This window comes from Alligator sinensis, unplaced genomic scaffold (genome assembly GCF_000455745.1).
Source record: "Alligator sinensis unplaced genomic scaffold, ASM45574v1 scaffold255_1, whole genome shotgun sequence".
NCBI classification, from domain to species: Eukaryota; Metazoa; Chordata; order Crocodylia; family Alligatoridae; genus Alligator; species Alligator sinensis.
The window spans coordinates 137,962-159,518 of record NW_005842270.1 but is presented as its reverse complement, the minus strand read 5'-3'; the positions used below and the strand labels follow the sequence as shown (position 1 = coordinate 159,518).

Here is a 21,557-nt window from a genome sequence, read left to right as displayed (position 1 = left end):
GCCTGGACCTGGGTTTCAGTGTGGTGCTCATTCTTTGTCAAAATTTTCATTTCAAGATGACATCTGCTTTGACTATGGAAGATTACCTGAAGCTCTGGATTGAGGACTCTGGTTGACAGCTCTTCTCCTCGGGCACAATAGAACTGTCCATGGCAAGCACAAAGCTTGTGTGTGCCAAAGCCGGTGCTTTTCTTTGGGGCTTGTCCCACAGGTTTTAGCAACCTTCTCAAACATTGCTTCTTCCTGTTCTAGGTGCTAGGCATAGTCTGTTAACCTTGCCTTTGCTAGCAAGTACGTGCAGTATATTGGACATGCAGTGATTCCAAATAATCTAACAAAGCAGCATGTCAAAGAAAACTTGTATTACAAAAAGGAAATAGAACTTGTATCTTTCTCTTTAGAAAAAAGGCTTTCATATAACAAATACCAGTCACGTTGCACTAAAGTACTTCTGAAAGGTACTTTAGTGCCCTGGTGATGACTATAGTAAAAGAACCTGAAAGCAACAGCTCTTAAAAACAAACCTATCCTGGAACTGTTAGATGGAACGAGAGTAAAGTGTTCAAGATGCCTTTAGTTTAGTGTTTTTATATGAAGGAATCTGAGGATCTTCCTACAGAGAAGACTAATTTTGATTGGATGATGAAGCAGAAATTAGCTGCTCATTATTCAGCCTTTTATCTGTTGTAAATTTTCATTAATGGCTATTGACTTCAGTTATGCTATAACAATTTACTCCGACTGTGGATCTCCTCCCAGATCTTTCTCTACTTGTTACATTAGTAGGTCTACCTTGAATTTGTCATGCTTGCAGATTTTTCTAGATAGGTATGCATGCATGATGTTCTAACACTAGATTCTGGCTTGTATTTAGTGATATGAGAGAATTTACTGTTTTGGTCCTGGTACTTATTCCACCTCGTTCTGAAACCGTGTAAATTGTAACTGTGATTGTTTTTCATAAATGTAGATGGGATGAATGAAAATTTGCAGCATCAAATTATAATGATACCCTTTTGGTGTGTATTCCATAGAACAGAAAATTGTTTTTCTTTTACATAAATGTGTTGCTGTCTTGGTGGACCTTAGCTGAGTACTCAGGGCCTCTGATCAGTATGATTGTATGAAGTATTGCTTTCTGAATTTTCAGGATAGCTGTCAAGAAGATCAAGTTTCAAGCAGCTGACTTCAGATGTGAGACTACAAGGGGTTGGATAATCTGATCAAGGGCATTTGAAGAAATTTGACAGCATCTAAAATATTTTTCACAAATGTGCCCTGTCCCCTTGTGTCCTTGAGCTGCATAGCTGGATTTGCAAAGCATAGAAGCTTCCAGCTAGTTCACTGAAGTGTGTGTGGGGCATAGGGTTAGGGAGAACTTGAAATCTGTCTTTAAATATGGTGTCCACTAGTTACTTGGATAAACAGGCAAACAGAGTAGTAGTAATGTTGGAAACAATGCAGTGTTGTTCTCCATCGCTAACTTTTTTTTTTTTACAATTTAAAAATTTTGAATGTAGGAATTGATGATGTGGATCAGATTAGTGATTTGCCTAGTCTAATATTCTGTCCTATGCCCCCGAGTATAAGGATTTATGCCTCTTTCTAAACTATGGGCTATTTTTAAAATCTTTACTATTATAACTGGATATTGTTTTCAGTCTAGAGTAACTTCTCCAGTAACCCCCCTCTAGCTCAGTTTCTAGCTGCTTCCTATTTTCTAACTTCTTCATCTACCTCATAGTTCTTGCACTATTTCCCTTCTCCAGTTGAACTAGTGCTTTCCTGTCTGGTGCTGTATCACATACTTTATGGAAGTCTGGTTAGATTTTGGTAGATTTACCACATGCTCCTTATCTGGGAGATCAGCTATCAAAGAAAAATATATAAGGTTAGTCAAGCACAATCTACATTTGGTAAACCCATGTTATCACATTTTTCATTCAGGACCCAGCTGTTAACTTTTCTTCAGTGTTTCCTTTAGACGGGTGGTTCTCAGCCCACAGGCTGCATGCAGCCCAATCAGCACACTGTTGCAGCCCATGTAACATCCTGTTAAAACATTTTTTTAAATGGATACACAGGAAGTAAGTTGTGTGGGTGTGACCACTGAGAACAGCAAGTGTGTCCCACTGTGGCAAATAGGTTGAGAACCAATTATCTAGACACTAACATACTGTGATCAAACTAAGAGGTCTTTAGTTTTTCCCCTTAAACATAGACACTGCTTTTGATGTTCTCTGAATACATTGCATTACATCCTTTTTGATAGATAGATTAAAAGTACTTTTTATTAGGGGTGCATGAAATGGGCCATATTTGATTCGGATTTGGCCTGAATTGGGGATAGTGATTTGATTAGTTGATTCGGATCACTGTCCCCTATTCAATTTGGCCAAATCCGAAGATTCAGTGCCGATTCGAAGAATTAGCAATTTGGCCATAGACAAGCTTTAAATGTTTTTTCTACATACTTCAAGGTACCAGGCATGGCTCGTGAAAGCCATGATGCTGGGGTAGATGGAGTATCCCACAGGAGTGCGGGGGAGGGGGTCCCCCTGTGCTCGGTGGTAAACCCAGAAGTGGACCGGAAGTACTTCCAGTCTACTTCTGGGTCTGCCGGAAAACACGCTGGGGGCCGCCCTGAGCCAGGATGGTGCAGGGGGGGTGCGCTCCCCAGAAGCGGACTGGAAGTGCTTCTGGTCCACTTTAGGGTCTGTTGCTGAGCACTCTGGGGAGCCCTCTGCGCTCCCGTGGGACGCTCCATGCGCCCCAGCATCGCAACGTTCACGAACTGCCTGGTACCTTGAGGTATGTAGAAAAAACATTTAAAACTGTGTCTATGTTTGAATTGTCGAATCTCTCCGAATCGATTCGAAGGGTTCCAATTCAATTTGGAGAAATTAAAGGGTCTCCTTATTCGATTTGGATTCGGAGGTTGGCCAGTGAATTGGGCCGAATCTCTGCCGAATTGAATTGGGGACCGAAGCTTTGTACAGCCCTACTGGTCAGTGTATAAACTAGCCTCCCTGTTTGGTTCCTGGTGATCAGGTAAAACTCCAAACTGCAGTAATATGATGTGCGAAAGGCCAGACCTACTCCACAAACTTTTACCACCATAACCATGTTGGTTCATGGATGTGATGAGGGGCAATGTATGAGCAACAGCCACGCAGGCAAGGCTCCAGTGTACACAACTGTATTGGCAAAGCTGCGCTTGTTTGCTTAGTGGAGGTGGGTGTTGGAATATGCAATACCAGCAAAGCGCTCCTAGTGTACACCTGATCTAAATAATGACTTAAATGCAAGAGGCCAATTCACAACTCAGTCAGGCATCTCAAGTATGTACAACTTTATTATCAAGCAACTCTTCCTCCTAAAGGACTCATCTAATATTAACTTTTTAACATGGGTTCAAAAGGCCTTATTTACTTACAGGAACTTGATAGCCTTGTGATTATTCTTGCTCTATAGTTTGTTTTTTTTAATAGCATTTCAAACCACACTTCACGTTTTACAGAGCAAACAAAGATAGAATCTCTGACTCAAAGCTTATAATCTCATTTGAGATGTTATATACAACTAAGCAAAAGAACAGAGGAAAAGGACAAGTAAAGGTGAGGAATATTAGTTTGTTACTCAGTTTAACTATGCACATGATGTGGGTAAGTCAATGATTTGTTTTAAAACTAATTTCGACAACTATTGTAAGCATCACTGATCATTGGTGACACATAGGGAGTGCATGCTGGCCTTTTTGATGGGACCTTTTAAACCCTTTAACTTTCTGAATCGATTCGGAACCCTCCAAATCGATTTGGAGAGATTTGGAAAGATTCGGACATAGAGACAGCTTTAAATGTATTTTCTACATACCTCTAGGTAGCGGGCGGCTCATGAATGCTGCAGTGCTGGGGCACGTGGAGTGTCCCACAAAAGTACGGAGGGCTCCCCAGCATGCTTGGCAGCAGACCCGGAAGTGGACCAGAAGCACTTTCCAGTCCACCAGGGAGTGTGCAGGGGGAAGCCTGTGGGGGCCCACCCGCCGCCCACCCCCCAGCTCGGCAACTGGTGCTTCCTGGGTCTGGAGGGGCACTTGGGGACTCGCTGCAGCCAATCACCAAAACGGGGGAACGCAAGTACTTCCGGTCCACTTCTGGGTTCAGCGCCCTGCGGGACCCCCCGCACTCCTGTGGGACTCTCCATGCACCCCACCATCGCAGCATTCACAAGCCATGCTGGTACCTTGAGGTATGTAGGCAAAACTTTTAAAGCTGTGTCTGTCTGAGTCGCCGATTTTCTGAATCGGCATCAAATCTTCAGATTCGGATTTGGCTGAATTGAATCGGGGGCAGTGATCCAAATCAACAAATCGGATCACTGTCCCTGATTCGGGCCGAATCCAAATCAAATAGGACCCACTTCACACACCCCTACTGACCCAGTACTTCAGAAGTCTGAAATGCTGTGCCTGGTTTGACTGCTGATTTCTCAGATCTCATCAGGCCTTATATTTAATTTGCAGGCTGCTTTTCTGCATGCAACACCATCAGTTCTGAAATGCCAGGGAATGTTCTGGGAGCCACTGGGCAAAACCTTATTAATTTTGTTGAAAGTTGGAAGGAGCAAGTAGGAAATACAGCACTCCTCTCACCTGGTTAGCAGAGGTAACACTTAAACACTGTGCCCCATTTTTTGAGCAGAGTGCCAAAAACACCTGCAACCTCCACTTGTAAGATGTTGGTATGCCAGGGGCCGGTGGCTATGGAGCTGTGAGAAGCTCAACCCTTGTTGGGGCAGCACAGCCCTGGCCACTTCCCCACCATCCACTCTGAGGCATGCGTGCCAAGCAAAACTCCTTCACGTGCCATGCTCTGGCACCCATGCTGGGGGTTGCCTCCCCCTGGCTTAAAACATTCTGATAGTTTGCAGATCAAAGAATTGCATGATGGTGATCCATAACACCTTCCAGCATGACAGTACCTCTCGTCTTAGTTCTGCCCATCCTCTCAGTTGAGTTTAAAATGGTGGCAGCCCAAATTAGAGAAGCAAAGACTTACTTAGTACGGAGACCTGGCAAATATACCTTTAAGCTCTGCCTTTCAGGTGGGCAGAAGACCTTGTCATGGAGGTAATGGTGGATCCTGACTTGGTGTGGAAGAGGGAAATGGGAAAGAACAGGGAATAAGTAAAAAAACTGGAAAGGCAGAGATTGAGGATACACAGAGGCTCTGGCTTGAAAGGAGATTGAGGGAGACCGGGCAAGGGGGTGGTTGAGAATAGGAGCATGCTCCAGCATGGGACACTTGCAGAGCCTCTGGCATGGAGTGGTAAATGGGACAGTCTTGCTTATATGTTACCCCTGACATAAGGGAGGGAGGGGTTTGTTGTAAGATTCAAAGTAGAGGAAGATGTGGGAATGGCATGCAAAGAGCTTTTAGGGGGACATGGATGAATGCTGGCAACTCGTGGTGAGTGCACTGAGTTCAGGCCACAGGAGCAACACAGAGTGCAACCCACTGATCTTGGAATATGCAGCTACAAAAGCCTGCATGCTGCGTATACTTACCATCATTGGTGTCATCATCATGATTTCTAATATGGGTATATTAGAAATATACCAGTATTTGAAATGAAGTAAGCCTTGACAAACGCTATAGGATTTTCAGCTGTGAAGACTTAAATCTGTGTAACCTGAGAGCAGACATCTCAACAGCAGCGGTGTTAGCATCAGTACCAGGCTTGATGTAATGAGCGAGTGAGTTTGTGCTTTCTCCGTGCATATCATTTTTTGGTTTCTGCTCCGACTGTCAGTAACAGAGGTAGATGATACTTCTACATTTCCTGGGAAGTGGAATGAAAGAATCGGTTTCCTACACAAAAGCATCTGAGCAGCTGTAATGTCCTGGTTCTTGGTCAGCATTAGGTTGGGTTATTGAACCTGCTGTAGAAATGAAAGTCTTTTATGCATGACTAACAGTGCTCTGAGCCTGTGCTGATCACTGTCCTCGATCAATATATCTGCCTGCTGATTAAAGTCACAATGTGTTCTTACTACATAAAGTAAGAAATCAGAGATACAGTAGTGACTTTGGTACACAAGATATGGATTAGTTTCCGTGGAGCTATGATGATCTAAATGGGCTGATTTGAGTAAGGTTTGGGGCTATCAGAGTCATGCTTATGTGGGCTGTTTGCTTTGAGTTTCACAGATACATTGCAGAAATTCTAGAATCTGCAATTCTGGGCTGTTTCAGTTTCAGGTTGGTTTGCTTAATGCTTTTTATGGCGCTGTATACATAGTACTAGTCTAGTAAGAGTAAATCACTTTTCATCTGAAACAAGCAATGGAAAATTTCACTTTGAAATCTGATTTGCCTGGGATTGGGCTCAGCACAGAAAGCTCTCTTAAATGTACTCCAGATACATCAAAGGAATTATGAAGCAGTGGTCTATAATCCAGGTTTAATAAGGGGGTCTGTGTTTTGCCCTTAACTTTTCTTAGAACTTTCAAGAGGTTTTTCTTTTATTCTTTCAACCATTGCTTTCTCAGACATATGCACTGCTTTACCCTAACAGAAATCACTCTCAAGCAATAATTGCCACTGCTAATTAACACTTTTACATAGACCATATTGGAAAGCTAGGTCAGAAAATAGGCCATACTGTTCAGTGTGAGGGCAAGCCTACACAGATGTTCAGGGAAAAGTAAGTCAAATTAACTAAAGGTGTGAATTCAGAGTGTATTAATTAAAGCATGAAAACTTCAGTGTGAGCATTCTCATTCAGAAGTTAAATGTCTTTAATTTGGTTGCATCTTCTTTACGTCTGGATTCTTGAGTTTACCTTGAGCCAGGTGTTTTTCATCCAGGTGTTTGAGTGCCCTGGTTACCTGAGCTGTTTACACTTTTATGTAAAGAAATGAGAGATGGTGTCATCCATTTTTTGTGACTGTTTTGACCTCAAGTTTAATTATACCTTACCACTAGATGTTAAGTAAGATGGAGGAGAAAGAAGCAAAAGTAGAAAATAGAGCTATTTAGAGTTCTGACTTGTTTATCATACATATATAAAATGTATACAATCATCATAAGTATGTTGACTTGCAAGGTGGAATGCAACAGTGTGGTGTTCTTATCTTTTGAGGTCAAACCCACATAGTTATTATGTTTCTCAGACACACAGCAGTACTTTGATCAAAAATGTTGTGGGTGGCAATTTAGAAGTTAATCTACCAGACTGAGTCCCCCCCTGCCTTGGGGAATGTCCCCTGATGTACAATCTGTTGTGGGCATGATGAATTAAGAGACTGGGACATGGAGGGAGAAGGAATGTGAAGGAAGGTAGAAAAGGAAGAGGGCAAATGGTAGGTGACTTAAATATTGTTAGGGCAGTGCTACACGGAAATCTAAAAGCAAATTCACTGCGTGTGAAACTTGTGAGACGTCTTGCTGAGCTGCTAGAGGGAGTGATAATGTTAGACTAGTGAGGGAGAATAGTTTGGCAACACTTTAACTTGGCTGGGAGTAGAGTGGGTATCATGAAATCCATGGAAGAGTTTGGCATGGCTCAAATATCAAGTGTATAACTTGGAATTGTCCATCTTTGAGTCTGCTAGTATTTCATGCCATACATTTTTAAATGTGTACTAAAGGGATAGACTATGTTGTAATGTTTTTGTCAAACAATCCTGCAATCTGTAGTATATCTTAGCACACTAGATGATACTGAGAATGCTACTAGTTATTCTTGGCCTTCATAATCTTTTAGAAACCCAATGCTTTACAAACATGCAATCAATACATTTTCCAGCGGAGATGCCAGCCAGCCATGATGACTGTTAGGCTTAAAGTGTTGCTGACAGAGTGTATGCCGTCTCTTTTCGCTATAACAGTATGTTGGCAGAATTAAGGTGCGTAACCATTCATTTTTCAGAAAGTCTAAAGTGAAACTGAAGCCTTAGGATGTACTTGCTTCCTCAGGAAGATTAAGAAAAATAATGTTTCTTGTATCTGCTTACAGTTTAAAGTTGGTGCACGCTCAGTTTTTGTATCACAGTTCCCAGTAAATCTTCAAGTCTAGATGCATTTGGCAAACAGAAGGCTTGATTTTACTACAGTTCAATATGCAGTTGGTCACCTGACACTTCTTACTTTTTGTCATACTGGTAAAATTTGCATAGGAAGAGCAAGGGATCCAAAGACATTGACTGAGTGCTTGGTCTTGATGGAGTTTGAAATTGTGCCATCTGTGTTTTTGGATTTAAAATCCCCAAACTGAAACTTGGCTGATTTAAAATGTAGACCAAATAGTGGAGGATTCAAGACCATTCACATGAAGAACAAATTCTTAAATCTAAATAATGTGGAAAGTGAGTTTTTTCCTTTTTTGGATAACTTTCCAAAGATCCAGCTGTAGATATGTTATCTGGTCCTTAACAAATCTTACTTAGAAACCATCAGAACTATTTTTAGATAAGGACACTGTTGTATGTAGAGAAAACAGGTGAAGAGGGATAAATGGAAGTGCCCAAGATTGTGGGAGAGGAGTCCAGTAATGTGTCAAAGGAATGTGACAGAGGCTTAGTGTTCTGAGTTATGGACCAACTGAAAAGCACACTAGTAAATCATGCAAAAAGTGGAGTGAAGTGTTGGACAGCAATGATAAATATTGATGGAACAAAATGAACAAAGGAACAAAATGCTCTGGAAAATTCAAGATAATTTGCATGGAGCTTGGAAACTGCTAATACCAGAAAACAACCAACAGGTGGTATTTGATTTATACAGAAAATTGATTTTCAAAAAAATATTGCAGCCAAAAAAAAAAAAGCTTCATACCTATCATATATTTGTTAAAGGAGATGGTCGTTTCCTTCCCTGCTGTACCTTTAGGATCACACATTGCTTTGGCCTGTCCAGTACTAGAAAGATGTAATTTTATTGTTGGAAGTTAATAAGAGAAACAAAAATGGTTGATTGATTAAAGATAAAATCAGAGCTATGGACAGCTAAAGCAGCCTACTCCCTTCCTCTGCTTCTGTTTTCCACTAGTAAATATATTGAGATTTGCACATGTGCATAGTTAGTTAATACCTCTCCAGCCATGTTGATTGGGTTTTGCACCTGTAAGGTAGGTATGCACAATTATCTGTATATTTAAAGTTAAAAAATCCACTGCTCAGGTGTTATTGTGACCTGTAAGAATATGAAACCTCTCATCATATTATTCCAATAGATAGCTTTCACTTTATATTTTGGATTTAAGCATTCCCCTACAGTCCATGGAAGAAAAAACATTGCGTCTGCTGCATTAGAACCAGAAAGTAAACTGGACAAAATAAAATTGGGTTTTATTTTGTCCAGCTTTATTTTGTCACACTCTTCCTAAAGATTGTATTCCTTCAAATCTTTGGATGAGAATCCAAACCCTCAACTCTCTGAATTCCTGAATTAAGGTATTCATATATGAACGCCTTCAATTAACCGGAAAACACAGTGTATTTGGAGATTTTTTTTCTAATGTTGGCTCTTTGTCCAAATTATGATGACTGTTCAGCACAGATGTTGCCACCCTGTCCTGTCTTCTGCCTGCATTTTTTTTCTGTGAAGCCTATTTTGAACTTCTTGATTCATTTAAGTTTTGTCAGACTACATTGTGACAAATAGCAGAAATCTCTGTGTAACATGGATTCTTCATACTGTTTCTGGTCTCACAGATAAGGCATTTCAGTGTACCAAGGAATACCAGCTCCAGTTGTAAAAGGAGAAAGACGAAATATGTAGGGCTCATTCTTCTTTCTTAGCGGTTTTGCACAGTTACTCCTGTCTTTTGTGGTGCTAGTCTTGACTGACACTTGTGAAAGTAAGAGGAGAATTAGGTATATAAAATTATTGAGACTAATCTGTCTTAGTCTGTCATATGTAAAGGATAATTTTGGCCCAGTTGGCCAGCCTGTATTTATCTTGGGACCCAGTCAAGAAGGTGGACGAAAGAGTTGTGCTTATTTATTTTGGGATTTTTGTCACTCTAGGCAGGTATACTTTTGCTTTGAGTGGAGAGCCAGAACTGCCCCACTAATCTTACAAGTCTGTAGAATACTTTGCATTGGGAATGTTGAAACAGCAGTTGTCATCTCAACTTTGGGTTGGTGAAGCTGTTACAGTGCTAAATGAAGCCCAGTCGCTTCACTTTCATGTTTTATCCCTTCCCTTTCTTTTCCTGCATTTCATAATTTTGGATAGCAGCCTCTTCACGGCAGAGAAATTCTGTTCTTGCCTATCTGTAGAATTCCATACTGAACAATGATGGTATATATAAGAAAACAATCATGATTTAAACTAGCATCTAGTTTTGTGTGCATGATTCCCATTACTGTGCATTGATTGATGGGCTAAATGTGGTCCCTGAGCTCCCTTTTTTCTTTTTATGTGTTATAGCTTGTAGCTTCTGGAGAAAAGTCCAAAAATACTATTACTTTAAAACTCTGGATTGAGAAATAGAAATTAGGCATTTAAATCTTTTAGATAGGCTTTTTAATTCTCAGAATATTCAGGTGAGTATATGCTCCTTCTGGTGCAGTATGTTATTTTTTGAAATTTGGGCTTTTTGGAAAGCTTCTACCGATAGTTCTTCATAATTGAAAATAAGCTCAAAGTCTAATTTTGCTTCCCCATTCTTAAGTACAGTTTAGCTGATGAACTGAGGGGATCAAAGTATTAAACACTAAAATAGACTAGAGATCTGTTCATCATCTACAAGGGCAAAGTGTCTTCTGGTGCTGCATGAGGACTAACAACATTTAGTTAAAAAATGCTGGCTGCAAAATTTGGCATATGAAGTATGCTTAGGTACCTAGTTCTCATTTAAATACTACTATCTTCACTTCTAAGGTTGTGTAAGTATGGTCAAACCAGAAGCTTCTTGTTTTGAATATATAGCTGTTTTCTACCTGCAAAGGTCAATAATTATTACCTTTAAATATATGCTTTTTTTTTTTTTTTTAAGTCTTATCTTTCAGGGTTTTTACAAGTTTAACAAAACACATTTCAGTAAAGTCAACTTTTTTTTAACTTTCACAGTATTCATTCTAAATTCACTCTTATTCTGGCACTTAACATTTCATACCAATAGGGGAAAACTTACAGCAGATAATGTTGTTTCATAACAAGAACAATCGGGGCTATTTGTCGTTAACTCTGTCCTACGAATAGAAACATTTAAAGAACGCAGTAATGTAAAACACAAAAATTCCCAGCATAGTGCGGCATAGTTAACTTTTGGGAGCAGTTTCCAGCATTGAGATTATTATGCAAGAATATTGTCCATGATTCTCCTCAAGTGCTGAAATAGGGAATTCAGTCCCCTAACGTCAACAACTTTTATCTACTATTGCATCTAAAAGGCTATGCTGAACAAATGTTAAGGTTTCAAAGTGAAACGCTTGAAAATTAGAAAATGCCAGCATATAGACTGTGTGTTCAGTCTTAATTTGGTTCCTTTGTGCATATGAATCATGGTATGGTCTTTAATTACATGATTACCATCTCTTTTCCCATGGGACCTCTGCCTCATTCAATCCACAGGAAGGCCCTGCCCTGGGAATGATTCAGCATTATGGAGAAGAAAAGCACATCCTGAGTATCCTTGCCTCGTTTGTTGCAGAAGTTCGCGTATACTGAATGAGGCAGGGAGCTGGAGAAAGAGGTCCTCTTGGCTAAAGCAATAGCTGCTACCCTGAGGAAGGGGACTCCATCTCTGTTTCTGTTGTGGATTAGCTGTGTAATGCAAATTACTTAGAGCAGACTTTTCACAAATGGCCACAAATTTTATATTCCATATTTCCTATGGGCCTAACTTAAGCCTGTGGTCTGTTTGGCAGAAGTACTTTGAACATATGAAATGCTCTGTAGTGTTTTTCACATTTAAAAAGTAGGTCTTAGACCTCTCAAATTGGGCACTCAAAAGTAGCAAACCATCTGACTTTTAATATCTCTGCACTTTAGTTCCCTATTTGTGTAAAATGGGCATAATTCACCCTTCCATCTCACAGGGATTTGTGAGGCACACTGCTGTGGTGATGAGAGCTGTAGAAAATCCCACGAAGAAATGACTAAGTCTTTGTTCGGAACAAGCTTGAATAATGTGCAGTAAATAGGAATATGTTTCATACAGTAAAACTGAGATTAAAACAGAATATTGAAGAGTAATAATAGGAACATTATTCATCTTGTGGTAACTGTGAAGAAAATAGAATGTTCTTGTGTAATTAAAGACTATTGTAGTATATATGCACAAGAAGCCAAATTAGGTTTGCACTGGAAAAAGTAAATTTGGCATTTCCTGGCTTTTGAGTACTTGCATCTTTTTAATGACAGTGTTCTTTTGACAGTTTTTCAGATGTAATAGATTAAAATTGATGGTCATTAACTATAGAATAAAGTGATGAAAACACAGCCATACCAATTTGTTAAAGCTACCCTTTTAAATGGAGCAAGCTTCTTAGAGCCTCTAATCACTGCAGCAAAGCAAAATAATTGAAAACGTAAACCGGTTATATAAACAGTCTTTGAAAATATATTTTCTAATCTAGAAACATTTGGGCCATTGTCTTTCACCTCATTTCTGTGTATTCAGTCAACAAAAATTAAGAACTTGTTGTGCCGTATGCCAAAAGGTCTGTAGTGCACTGACACAAATATAGTTATTTTCTCTATATTAACTCCTAAAACCAGTAGGGAAAATTCTAGGTATCCCTAAAGGAGAAAGAGACTGATGCTACATAAAGCATGTTGACCTAGATCCAGACTGAAGACGTGTCAAATGACCAAGACGAGAGAACAGAGTGCAGGCAGTCCTCAGACTTGCGACACAATTGGTTCCTGAAAACCGCATTTTAAGTCAAAATGTTGTAACTTGGAACTGATTTCCCCATCGGAAACAATGTTATAAATGGGGGCTTGGTTCCTGAACCAAGGCCCGATACCTTATTTTCACCAAAACCCCCCCCAGAATTTTGTACTAAATCAATTAGAAATGAGTAATATAGCTACATTAATGCATTTATATTGTAAATAGCAATCATATTGGTTTGGAAGTACTTCTCTGAGGTGACTTTGCTGGACTGTTTGAAGGGCTTTTGGCTGGAGTCTTCTTGGGAGTCTTGGCTGCCGGTTTTGCTGGAGTCTTGTCTGCTTTCTTAAAGAAAGTGTCCAAGGCAGTTTGGACAGATGTTCTCCAGGGAGATGGGCGATGCAGTGAACTTGTTCCCTGGCGTGGCTTCACGTCAGATCAAGCGTTGTAAAGTCGAAACTGATGTCACAGTTGAAATAGGGTGTCAATTTATAAATGCGGTAACTCGAAGCGTTGTAAGTTGAGGGCTGCCTGTATTAGAGTTAATAAACACCTGAGATCTGCCAGATTAATTACTGGTTTCTCAACAGTGTCAAGAGTCTTGTCTGTTTCTCCTGTATTTTGGACTCTAAGATCACTCTGCCAGCAAATTAAAAACAGAAGCATCACATTTATTAAAATACTATTTTTCCTTTTCAGTGCCCTCTTAACTTTCCTTCCATCAGAAGGTACCAAGTAAATTTATCACTATTCAGCTTCTCTTTTTTTGCTTGTCTTTTTTTTTCTCTTCAATTTTAAATGCAAAATATATTTTAATAAACTTTACTCTTTTGTATTCAGCACACTTAAGATCCTTTCAGTTTGCTAATAAAAGCAATTTTTAAAATGCAGATTTTGTGCATTTTAATTAAATTCTTTTTTACATCCAAATGCAGCCTGAAAACATTGTGAATTAAAACAAAACAACAAAGCGTTTATTCACTTTTTCTCCTAACATAATAAAAATGTATGAAGCGACATGACTACTTCTATAAACACATACAGATGCACTGTATTGTCCTGGTTAGCAAAATGAAATACCAAGTTATGTTTGGTATCTCTTATACCAAGAGATTTGTTTGGTTTTTTTAGAAAAATAACTAATAGCAAACGGATTAAAACGGGTGTTTGAATCAAGTGTTCTTGCTTGCTGGCTTAAATCATGATTTTAGTTATTTGACTAATTTTGATTTAAGCCACTCTGCCTGAATCAATCAGTTCAACCTCCTACATTGTTGTTTGAAGAGATGGGAGAGGTGCAGCTTAGATGAAGTCAATATTGTAGTGTTCAGGAAAATGAGAAATTGGGCTTTTTCTGATTGTCTTCCTTCTTTTTTAATAAAAGGGTACATTGACCTTTGTTACCCAACTTTTGCATATAATAAAGCAGCAGCACATGGTGTGAACACCTTTCTTTTTCTTTGTTTGATTTTGCAGTTAACTTTTAAGAATTTCAGCGAACATGATCGAAATGAAATACTTAAGATATCCTAAAGAAGAAGACCTCAAATGTATGATCATTGATCAACTAACTAAATGGGCTGTTAGAAAGTACCTCACTTCTTGTTGTCATTTTTCTGTTGTTGTTTCATAGGAAGTCTCTCTATCAGGTTGTCATACAGACCATAAAAAGGCACAGCCTACAAAGTATCTGTCTTTTGACTAAGCCAGTCAGGATTGTTAAACTGACTCAGGGTTGTGTCAGTTGTGTTTGTATGTGTGTACTTGGCATATTACTAAAGGATCCTTGCACTAAAAAGTGGGTATCATTTAAACAAAGCAAAAAAGCCAAAGGAGCTCACTCAAAAGCTTCGGGAGGGGGCGATGGGCCTAAAATCAAGGTGAGGGAACACCTTGAGGAACTGGACATTTACAAGTCCGCAGGCCCCAACGGAATGCACCCGAGAGCCTTGAAGGAGCTGGCAGACATCACTGTATCCCTCTTGGCAGAGAGATTTGAAAAATTGTGGCGCTCGGGCAAGGTCCCAGATGACCGAAAAAGAGCCAACAAGAAAGGGAGGAGGGATGATCTGGGGAACTATAGACAAATCAGTCTTACATCTGTCCCTGGAAAAATCCTCAAGAAAATTATCAAGGGATCCATCAACACCAGACTGATGGAAGGCAAACTTGTGAATGCCAGTCAACATGGCTTTGTGACTGGCAGGCCGTGTCTGACCAACCTCGTCTGCTTCTATGACCAGGTAACATGTGCCCTGGACAAGGGAGATGACATGGACATCATATACCTGGACTTCAAGAAGGCCTTTGACCTAGTTCCCCATGATGTCCTCATGGTTAAGCTGTGGAACTGTAGCCAAGATCATCATACGGTCCAATGGCTAGGCAACTGGCTACGGGGTCGGACCCAAAGAGTACTAGTTGAAGGGAGCAAATCAACATGACTCAGGGTGACCAGTGGAGTCCCTCAGGGTTCGGTACTTGCGCCGGTACTCTTTAACATCTTCATTAAAGATCTGGATTTGGGTGTCAGATGTGAACTCACCAAGTTCACGGACGACACCAAATTATGGGGGAGGATGGTCACGCTGCAGGACAGACTGGGGATACAGGCCAACTTGGACACAGTCTCAAGGTGGGCCGACCAAAACCTGATCGCCTTCAATGCAGAGAAGTGTAAGGTGCTGCACCTTGGTAGGAAGAACCCCCAGCATACTTACAGGCTAAGCAGTGTTACGGTCACTAGCACCACGACCGAAAGGGACTTGGGGGTCTTGATTAACCGCAAGATGAATATGAGCCACCAATGTGATGCTGTGGCTGGCAAAGCTAACCAAACTCTGGCATGCATCCACCGTTTCATCTCAAGCAAAACCTGGGAAGTCATCCTCCTGCTTTACTTGGCCCTGGTGAGACTGCAGCTGGAGTACTGTGCCCAGTATTGGGCCCCCCATTTCAGGGAGGATGTGGAGAAGCTTGAGAGAATCCAGAGGAGAGCCACTCATGTGATCCAAGGCCTGGAGGGAAGGCCATACGAGGAGAGGCTGAGGGACTTGGGACTCTTCAGTCTGAAGAAGAGAAGGCTCAGGGGGGACTTAGTGGCAGCCTACAGTTACATAAGAGCGGTACATCAGGATCTGGGAGAACACCTGTTCACCAGAGCTCCACAAGGGATAACAAGGTCTAACGGCCATAAACTCCAGGAAGGCCGATTTAGACTAAACCTAAGAAGAAAGTTCGTTACAGCGTGTGTCCAGGGTCTGGAACAACAACACCCCCCCCCCCCCCCCCCGTGTCCAGGATCTAGAACAAACTCCCTACAGAGGTGGTGCAAGCACCCACTCTGGATTCCTTCAAAAAACAGGTGGATATATTCCTTGCTGGGGTCACTTGATTCCAGCTCACTTCCTGCCTATGGTGGGGGGGCTGGACCCAGTGATCTCTCAGGGTCCCTTCCAGCCCCTAATGTCTGTGAAATCTATGAAAATACATCTGATTTCCAGCTTGCAAGTATAATCTCTAACATATTTTAAACACATTCCTTGTGAATGAGTTAAATAAATGGTAAGTATGTTAGAAACGGAAATGTCTGCTGTTTGTGGGCATATGTGTCCCAAAAACCTCAGTAAGAGTATCCTTGTTCTGTCCCATTTTAGGAAGATTTTGAGGTTTAGAATATAAACATGGCCTATACATGTCTTATAATTTTTAATATAATTATTTAGCATTTGTTTTGTCTTAAGCATGCAGCTTCTTCATTGCAGTACTAAATCTGTATTAAGCTTTTAGTCGCGTTGCATTGCCTGCCTGAGTATAGTTTCAGAAAATTCATTTTATAAAAGGAATTCCATGCAAAGTAGTTTACTTTTTGTTGGACAACCCAGTTATTTGTTACTGGACAAACTTTTAATAATACATGCACAGCTGGCATGGCCAAGTAGATATCCAGATACATGTGAAAGCAGAGTTTTCTTTGGTACGCGCCTATATTTGCAACTCTATTTGCATGCATTCTCCATTTGCAAGCTTCCGGTGCTGGAAACAGTGGTAACATTTCTGCATCACTTTGGAAGAGCTGGCTGTGTACTTGTGCACTGATTTTGTAATAGTCATGTTTTGGTCTTCACGTTATGTGCTAGTAAAACATACTGTAAACTAACTTGATGGCAGATTCTTCATTTGACTATGGGCAATTCTGTATTTAAATAGTAATTTAATTGCAGTTAATAGCTTCTGAGCCATCAACAAACGTGTGGAAAAGCCGAGTGAATATGTTGTTAGGAGTAACATTTATGTTCTTGCCCTTGTAGTTCTTTTTGCTGTGTTTTAATTATTATGGCTGCTTATATACACAATAAATTAATTCAAAATAATAACTTAAGGTGTTGTACTGCTACACATTACTGTGATGTCTGAAGGCATTCCACACTCAGTAGACTGGGAATAGTGTTGCCTCTAGTGGACTCTGCTGTCTTTGGCTCTCTTCTACCTTTTCAGTTTATAGAAATCTTTGTTTCGAATAGGCTTCTTTTTTTTTCTGGGGATGCATGAAAAGCAGTGATTTATTGTGAATGTCATTCTGATTATGGTGGTAAAGTTTTATTTAATAAGAAATCTTTATAGCCTTGCCTAAAGTTGATCACACTTGATTGTACTACTCTACTCTGGAAGTTTGTTCTACAACCTGACTCTGGACTACAGGTTTCTTGTCACATCTGTCGCGTCTTATTCTGGGTTTTGTCTTCTGCATTGTTCCAGATGATTGCAGCTTCCGGGCAGGTTCTCATATGGATACATTATGCTTTGAAATAGAAAATAAAAAATTGCTCAATCGTGGACACTTCTACTTTAATCTTTTAAAATAAATGTTATTCCAATCCCTAGCATGTTTCAAGAATTCTGCTAATGCAGCATTGTAGAGATTCTTGAGATATTGCATGTGTGGCCCACATTTCTAGGCTAAAATATTAAATGTGATCCAGGTGTCGCAATTTGTAAATGCAGAAGTGTGTATTACATAGTTTTCTCTCTACCTCCAACAGAATCTGTCTATGACCTTCTCCCAAAGGAGCTGCAGTTACCACCCTCTAGAGAAACATCTGTAGCATCCATGAGCCAAACAAGTGGTGGTGAGGCAGGTTCGCCTCCTCCAGCTGTCGTTGCTGCTGGTAAGGATTCCATTTTATTCTGTTACGATATTAAGGTTATAATTTTCTGGCCAACATGAACAGTGATGACAGTTTTGGTGTCTAAGAAAAAATCCTGAAGTAAAAAATGAGAGCTCATTCTAGGAGACTTCTGATAATGAAACTAAGTATAATTACATAAGTTATTATATATGCCATCTTACAAGTTATGTTAATAACACCAGCATTGCATTTGTAATATATTTAAAAGAAAGATTTAATATTAGTATTTTGATTGGTACAGTCTTCAACATTATAGATGTGTATCAACTCCTAGAATGTGCTCTTGTCTCCAACTGTAGAAAGCACCAATTTGGAACCGAGTCAGTCTGTTGACTGTTTATAAAACAGTGAATTCCAACTAGGATATAAAATGGAATATGAGATCATATTTTGGCCGTGAGGCTTTTATCAGGCTACAGAAATAGAAAATACAGTTCTCTGGGTTTTTTTGCAGAGCCTGAAGAAGTTCTCAGGGTTAAATCACATTTGCTTTTGTAGTACATGCTACAGCTTTTTATTTGACACTGAAACTTAAATGTAATTTACTAGTCACTGTAAAATTAGACTTAATGTTTTAATGATAAACTGTAATTTACAAAAAGAATTATGCTGCCCTTGGGGGAAAAAATCTAAGGCATGCTATTTAGTCTTAGTATATTGTATTTATTTTATTTCCCAAGAAAGCATATTTTAGAATAAAATCACAAAGCCCCTTTCATTGATCTTCATTTAAAAAATAATAAGGAAGAGGTAGAGTACTGCTAAGAACAAAATTTTGATTTCTGAAGTTGGCAACAGCATAATTCGCTGCTGACTTGCACAGCTGTAATTCCTCTTTAGTCAGCTGGTATGGACTATTAAGCACCTTCACTCTAGCAAAAAAGCAAAGTAATCATTGCACCTGCAGATAATGCATCTTCTCTCGTGATTTGGGATTTTGGGGATAATCTGATCCCTACAATCTTTATAAAGTAACATCAAGCTTGTAAAAAGAGAAGTGTGTTGGCCTTAAATTCTACAAAATTAATGTTTGAAATGGGAATGCTGAGAGCTGCATTATAAAGAAAGCACTCACTGTGTGTTCATATATATATTAACCCTGTATGAGAACATTTCCCCCAGAACTGCACAGTGCAATAAGCAGTCTTACTGGCTGGACACTGAGATGGCTTAAACCTGGTAGAGAAACTTTTCAGCACGGATCACCGTTCATGTTTTGCCAGACATTTTCTAAAAGAATCTGTGGATTTAATTGTGTCCTGTGGAATTTGTTAGTTACTACATTTTATAAGATGTGGTACTCTTTGTAATGTTTGATCCCAAAATAGTCCAGCGTGCCCTTAACTTCAAGGTATTTTAGCTCAGTATTTCATAGTGAATCTGGTTTGATGTTACAGCAGCAACTGAGCATTTTTTCAGAAACAGATAATTTTTTTGAAGGTATTGCTACACTTTAAATCCACAGATAAAAATTGACTGCTAATTATTTCTTTATTTTTTTCCTGAGACAAGTTAAGTAATGAATTTAGATAAATGGAACTAAATGTCTGTTACCTCTAGGCTTTTAGCCAATATTGATACTCAATCCAGTTCCTTTTTAAAAAAATCTGGAAATACGGTAGCTGTGTTTTAGTTTCACTGCAGCACAGACCATTCTTTCCTTAAAAACAAACAAACAAACCAACTAAAAAAACTATTATACTTTAGAGGTTTATTTTTAAACAGTGGAAGAAAGTACCATATTAATTGAACCTAAAGGACTTTCTAATGTCACCCAGATTCACATTCATCAGCACTGTGAGAAACCAGTTGAGCGTTCAGTTTTATAAGGTGCAGTTAGGAAGCTGGGTCAAAAATAGTATGCCTGATTCTAAGAGACCTAAAGATTTAGATATTACAAGCTTTATTAAAAAGCAGGATGAAATGTTATAAGTTTTGTTCTCATCACTAATGTTACATTCCTTTAAAAATGAGGATGAGAATGATGGAGTCTTAGTCGTTTCAGTACATTTATATTTGTATTTGTAGCATTGCCCAAAGCCTAAATCAGTGATCAGCCCTCCCCCTTTCCCTAGTTGTCCCTGTTGTATAACAGTGATGAACCCTAAGCCAAAACTTTTATGGAAGAATCTTTTAAAGGAACATACAAAGAGTTAAGTGATGCAACCCTGTTGATTTTCAATGCAAGTTCAGGGTTTTAGTACCTTGAAAATCCCATCTTGTACCCTGTCAGTCTTATCCACTGTTCACTTGTGTCACCTGCTGAAATGACAAGTCTGTCTTCTATTTTATGAAATTAATGATAATGTTAGTATATTTTCCTTTACTCTGCCTTCATCATGCCCTTGAAAGAAAGAAAAAGATGTGCATCTAAGGAGAAGAACTTTCCCTTGGAAAAGAAGACAACAGGGGGGAGACTTGCCCCCCTTTTTTGCCCCTCCTCCCCTCCCCCCTACACACACAGAGCGAGAGCTGGGGATGAAAAAGAGAATCTGTTCTCCTCCTCCCCAGGAACTTGGATCTGTTATGGAAGATGAGGGAGAGAAAAACACCTTATGTCCTCAGGAACTGCTTGAGTGTGTCTAAGTCTGAGGCTTGAGTATGTTAACCCTAATCTGAAACTGGGAAAACAGCTCTCTGCAGAAGAGTGGAGGGTAAGGAGAGGAGGGAAGTGTGGAGCTCTACAGGGGACTCTAGCAGATGGTTACTGATGTTGCACCCAAAGGACATATTTGCACTTCCCTGACCATACAAGGGATTACTACTGTAAAAACACTTTCCCATTCACTTCCTAGTGCACATTAAAGCCAGAATAAAAAAGCAGCATAGCTGGAGTTTGGTGTGTGTGCTTAGCACCACTTTGCTTCTGGTGTGTTTACATCGGTGCTTTCCCAAGGCTGCTCTAATAGTGGATACACCATGTTTTTTGACATTTGGTGTGATCAGAATGAGTGAATGTACTGGGCATGTTAGATGCGGTACAGAATCGTGTGAGCTCTTTGACCCCCCTCCTGCTGCTGTTTCAGAAGGACCACTGGGTCCTGCTGCACATTTCTTATTTGATCCTCAGAGGTGAGATGAGTTGCACAGTAAAGGTTATGCACTGAGAACTTGGGCTTTATTTTATCCAAAGAGATGTCTTCTGACCAGAGGTATTCACTGGCTCTGCCTCCCCCCCTTCCCTTTGGCCACAAGGAGAGGTGTATGTTACTTCAGCTGCCCTGGGAGGTCTAAGGAGCTTGGCATTTGAGAGATGAGTTAATAACCACTTTAACTTTTTTTGGTATTTTGGAGGGCTTGATTCTCCAATTTCCAAAGGTGCCGAAATGTCTCATGGTGGTGACCTCCATTCAACCTGACCATCACTTGTAACAAATCAAGGCCTTCAAAAAAAGAGGACATTCACACTTTCATATGGCTGACACTTGTATGGATGGTAGATTTGATAGGGAAGGTGACCTTGGCAGCTTAGAGCTCCAGTCTGTTTGTTCTTGAATCTTTCCGTTGTTTTGTGTA

General features: G+C 39.9%; 1 protein-coding gene across 10 annotated transcripts in view; it reads left to right on the top strand.

The window, feature by feature from the left end:
- Nucleotides 1-21,557, top strand: part of NFAT5 (nuclear factor of activated T cells 5) — a 114,800-nt gene that overhangs the window by 31,584 nt on the left and 61,659 nt on the right. For 6 of the 10 annotated variants that reach the window (XM_025209175.1, XM_025209182.1, XM_025209174.1 and 3 more), the window contains exon 2: nucleotides 17,895-18,020. In XM_025209175.1, the coding sequence (XP_025064960.1) occupies nucleotides 17,895-18,020 (126 nt within the window). Of the gene's footprint in view, nucleotides 1-17,885; nucleotides 18,021-21,557 lie in introns of those variants that run through there. The other 4 variants (XM_014521900.2, XM_025209176.1, XM_025209177.1 and 1 more) reach the window with 2 other exon arrangements.